This window comes from Chenopodium album, chromosome 8 (assembly GCF_948465745.1).
Source record: "Chenopodium album chromosome 8, dcCheAlbu1.1, whole genome shotgun sequence".
In the NCBI taxonomy this organism is placed as follows: Eukaryota; Viridiplantae; Streptophyta; class Magnoliopsida; order Caryophyllales; family Amaranthaceae; genus Chenopodium; species Chenopodium album.
The window spans coordinates 19,211,461-19,213,131 of NC_137841.1; the positions used below are offsets into that span (position 1 = coordinate 19,211,461).

The 1,671-nt window shown below is 34.7% G+C and overlaps 1 protein-coding gene across 1 annotated transcript; it reads left to right on the top strand.

Moving 5' to 3' along the window:
- The first annotated feature begins 795 nt into the window (after nt 1-795).
- On the top strand, nt 796-1,671 carry LOC145642784 (protein FAR1-RELATED SEQUENCE 9-like). Its single transcript, XM_081693957.1, has 2 exons — nt 796-1,380; nt 1,486-1,671. Exons 1-2 carry the CDS (start codon nt 796-798, stop codon nt 1,669-1,671), a joined length of 771 nt encoding a protein of 256 aa, XP_081550083.1.

The following is a 1,671-nucleotide window of genomic DNA, read 5'->3' on the forward strand; positions in this document are numbered from 1 at the left end:
TATTTTTGACAACTGAAAGTTAAATATAGGGGTTGTTATGTCTTATAGGATCATAAAAGAACTTTGTGGTGGGTTTGAAAATGTCAAGGGCAATAAAAATGATTTCAAAAATTTTTCTAGGGACTTAAAAGTTTATATCTCTAATGCTGGTGGTGTGATGTTTGTTCAGAACCTTGACCAAAAAGTGAAAACCAGTAAAGGGGGTTATTATTTTGATACTGTGTTGATGAAATTAGGCATTTGACCCGTGTCTTTTGGGGTAATGCTATTGGTAGAAGAGATTATCAATTATTTGGGGACTCTTTATCTTTTGATTCTACCTATGATACAAATAAATATTCATTGGTTTTCTGTCCTTTTATTGGTGTTGATAATCACAAGAGATGTGTTACATTTTGTGCTTCTCTATTATCTAAAGAAGATATAAATTCTTTTGTGTGGCTATTTCAAACTTTTTTGAAGTGCATGGGAAGAGAACCCTCTTGTATTATCATTGATCAAGATCCTGCAATGGGTATTGCCATAGAAAAGGTTTTTACTAAGACTAAACATAGGCTATGTATGTGGCACATAATGAGGAAGGTACCTAAAAAGGTTGGAACTGCTTTTTGTAATGAAACTGATTTCCTAAAAAAGCTAAGTGTAGTAGTTTGGAATAGAGAAATTGATCCTTGTGTATTTGTTGATGACTGGAATAATGTAATGGAGGAGTTTGACCTTGTCGATCATGAGTAGTTTGCATACATGTTCAAGATTAAACATCTTTGGATTCCTGCATATTTTAGGGACTTATTTATGGGTGGTTTACTGCGTTCTACTTCTAGGACTGAAGGTGAAAACAGTTTCTTTTGTAATTTTACAAACCCTCATGTGACTTGTGTTGAATTCTTTGTCCGTTATGAAACTGCTCTTGATGCTCAAAGGCATGAACAGGATGAGTTGATTAGGCTTAATAAACTTGAGCCTCAATTGGTTACTCATTTACACTTGGAAAAGCACGCTGCTATTTTTTATACTCGTGCCATATTTTATGATTTTCAAGAAGAATGTGAGGGAGCCTGTTTTTCATGTGTTGTTGAAAGTTGTAGTTCTCTGTATGGAGATGGTGTGGAGTTTTCTATTATTGTTGATAATGAGAAAAGGAAAAATTTTGATGTAACTTTTGACTTGGCCACATATGAGTCAAGTTGTACTTGTAGAATGTTTGAGAGTCAAGGCGTTTTATGTAGACACATTCTGTTTGTGATGAAAGGCAAGTGTATACGTGAAATTCCCGATCCTTATATCTTGAATCGTTGGAGAAAAGATGTTCTGAAGCAAGCTTCTGTCACAAATGTTGCTCTGTATAATGCTTCTAAGTATGATAAGAAGAAGCAATTGGTCAGTGATGTATGGTCCAAGATTTTCAGTTGTGTGAGTTAAACTGACCAATCTGAGGATGATTTATCTAGGCTTATTAGGACATTATCTTCATTTGAGGAGCAGATGATATCAAAGAATAATCCTGAAAATGCACCTAGTTCAAAAGAGGTGAAAGATGCTGATATTCAGTTTTTGGTTGGGTCAAATGAAGTAGATGTAAATGTCTTGCCTCCAAATCAGTGTCTTAACAAAGGTTCTGCTAGAAGTTCAAAGCGGTTGAAGAGTGCAAAAGAAGTAGCTACATACTAA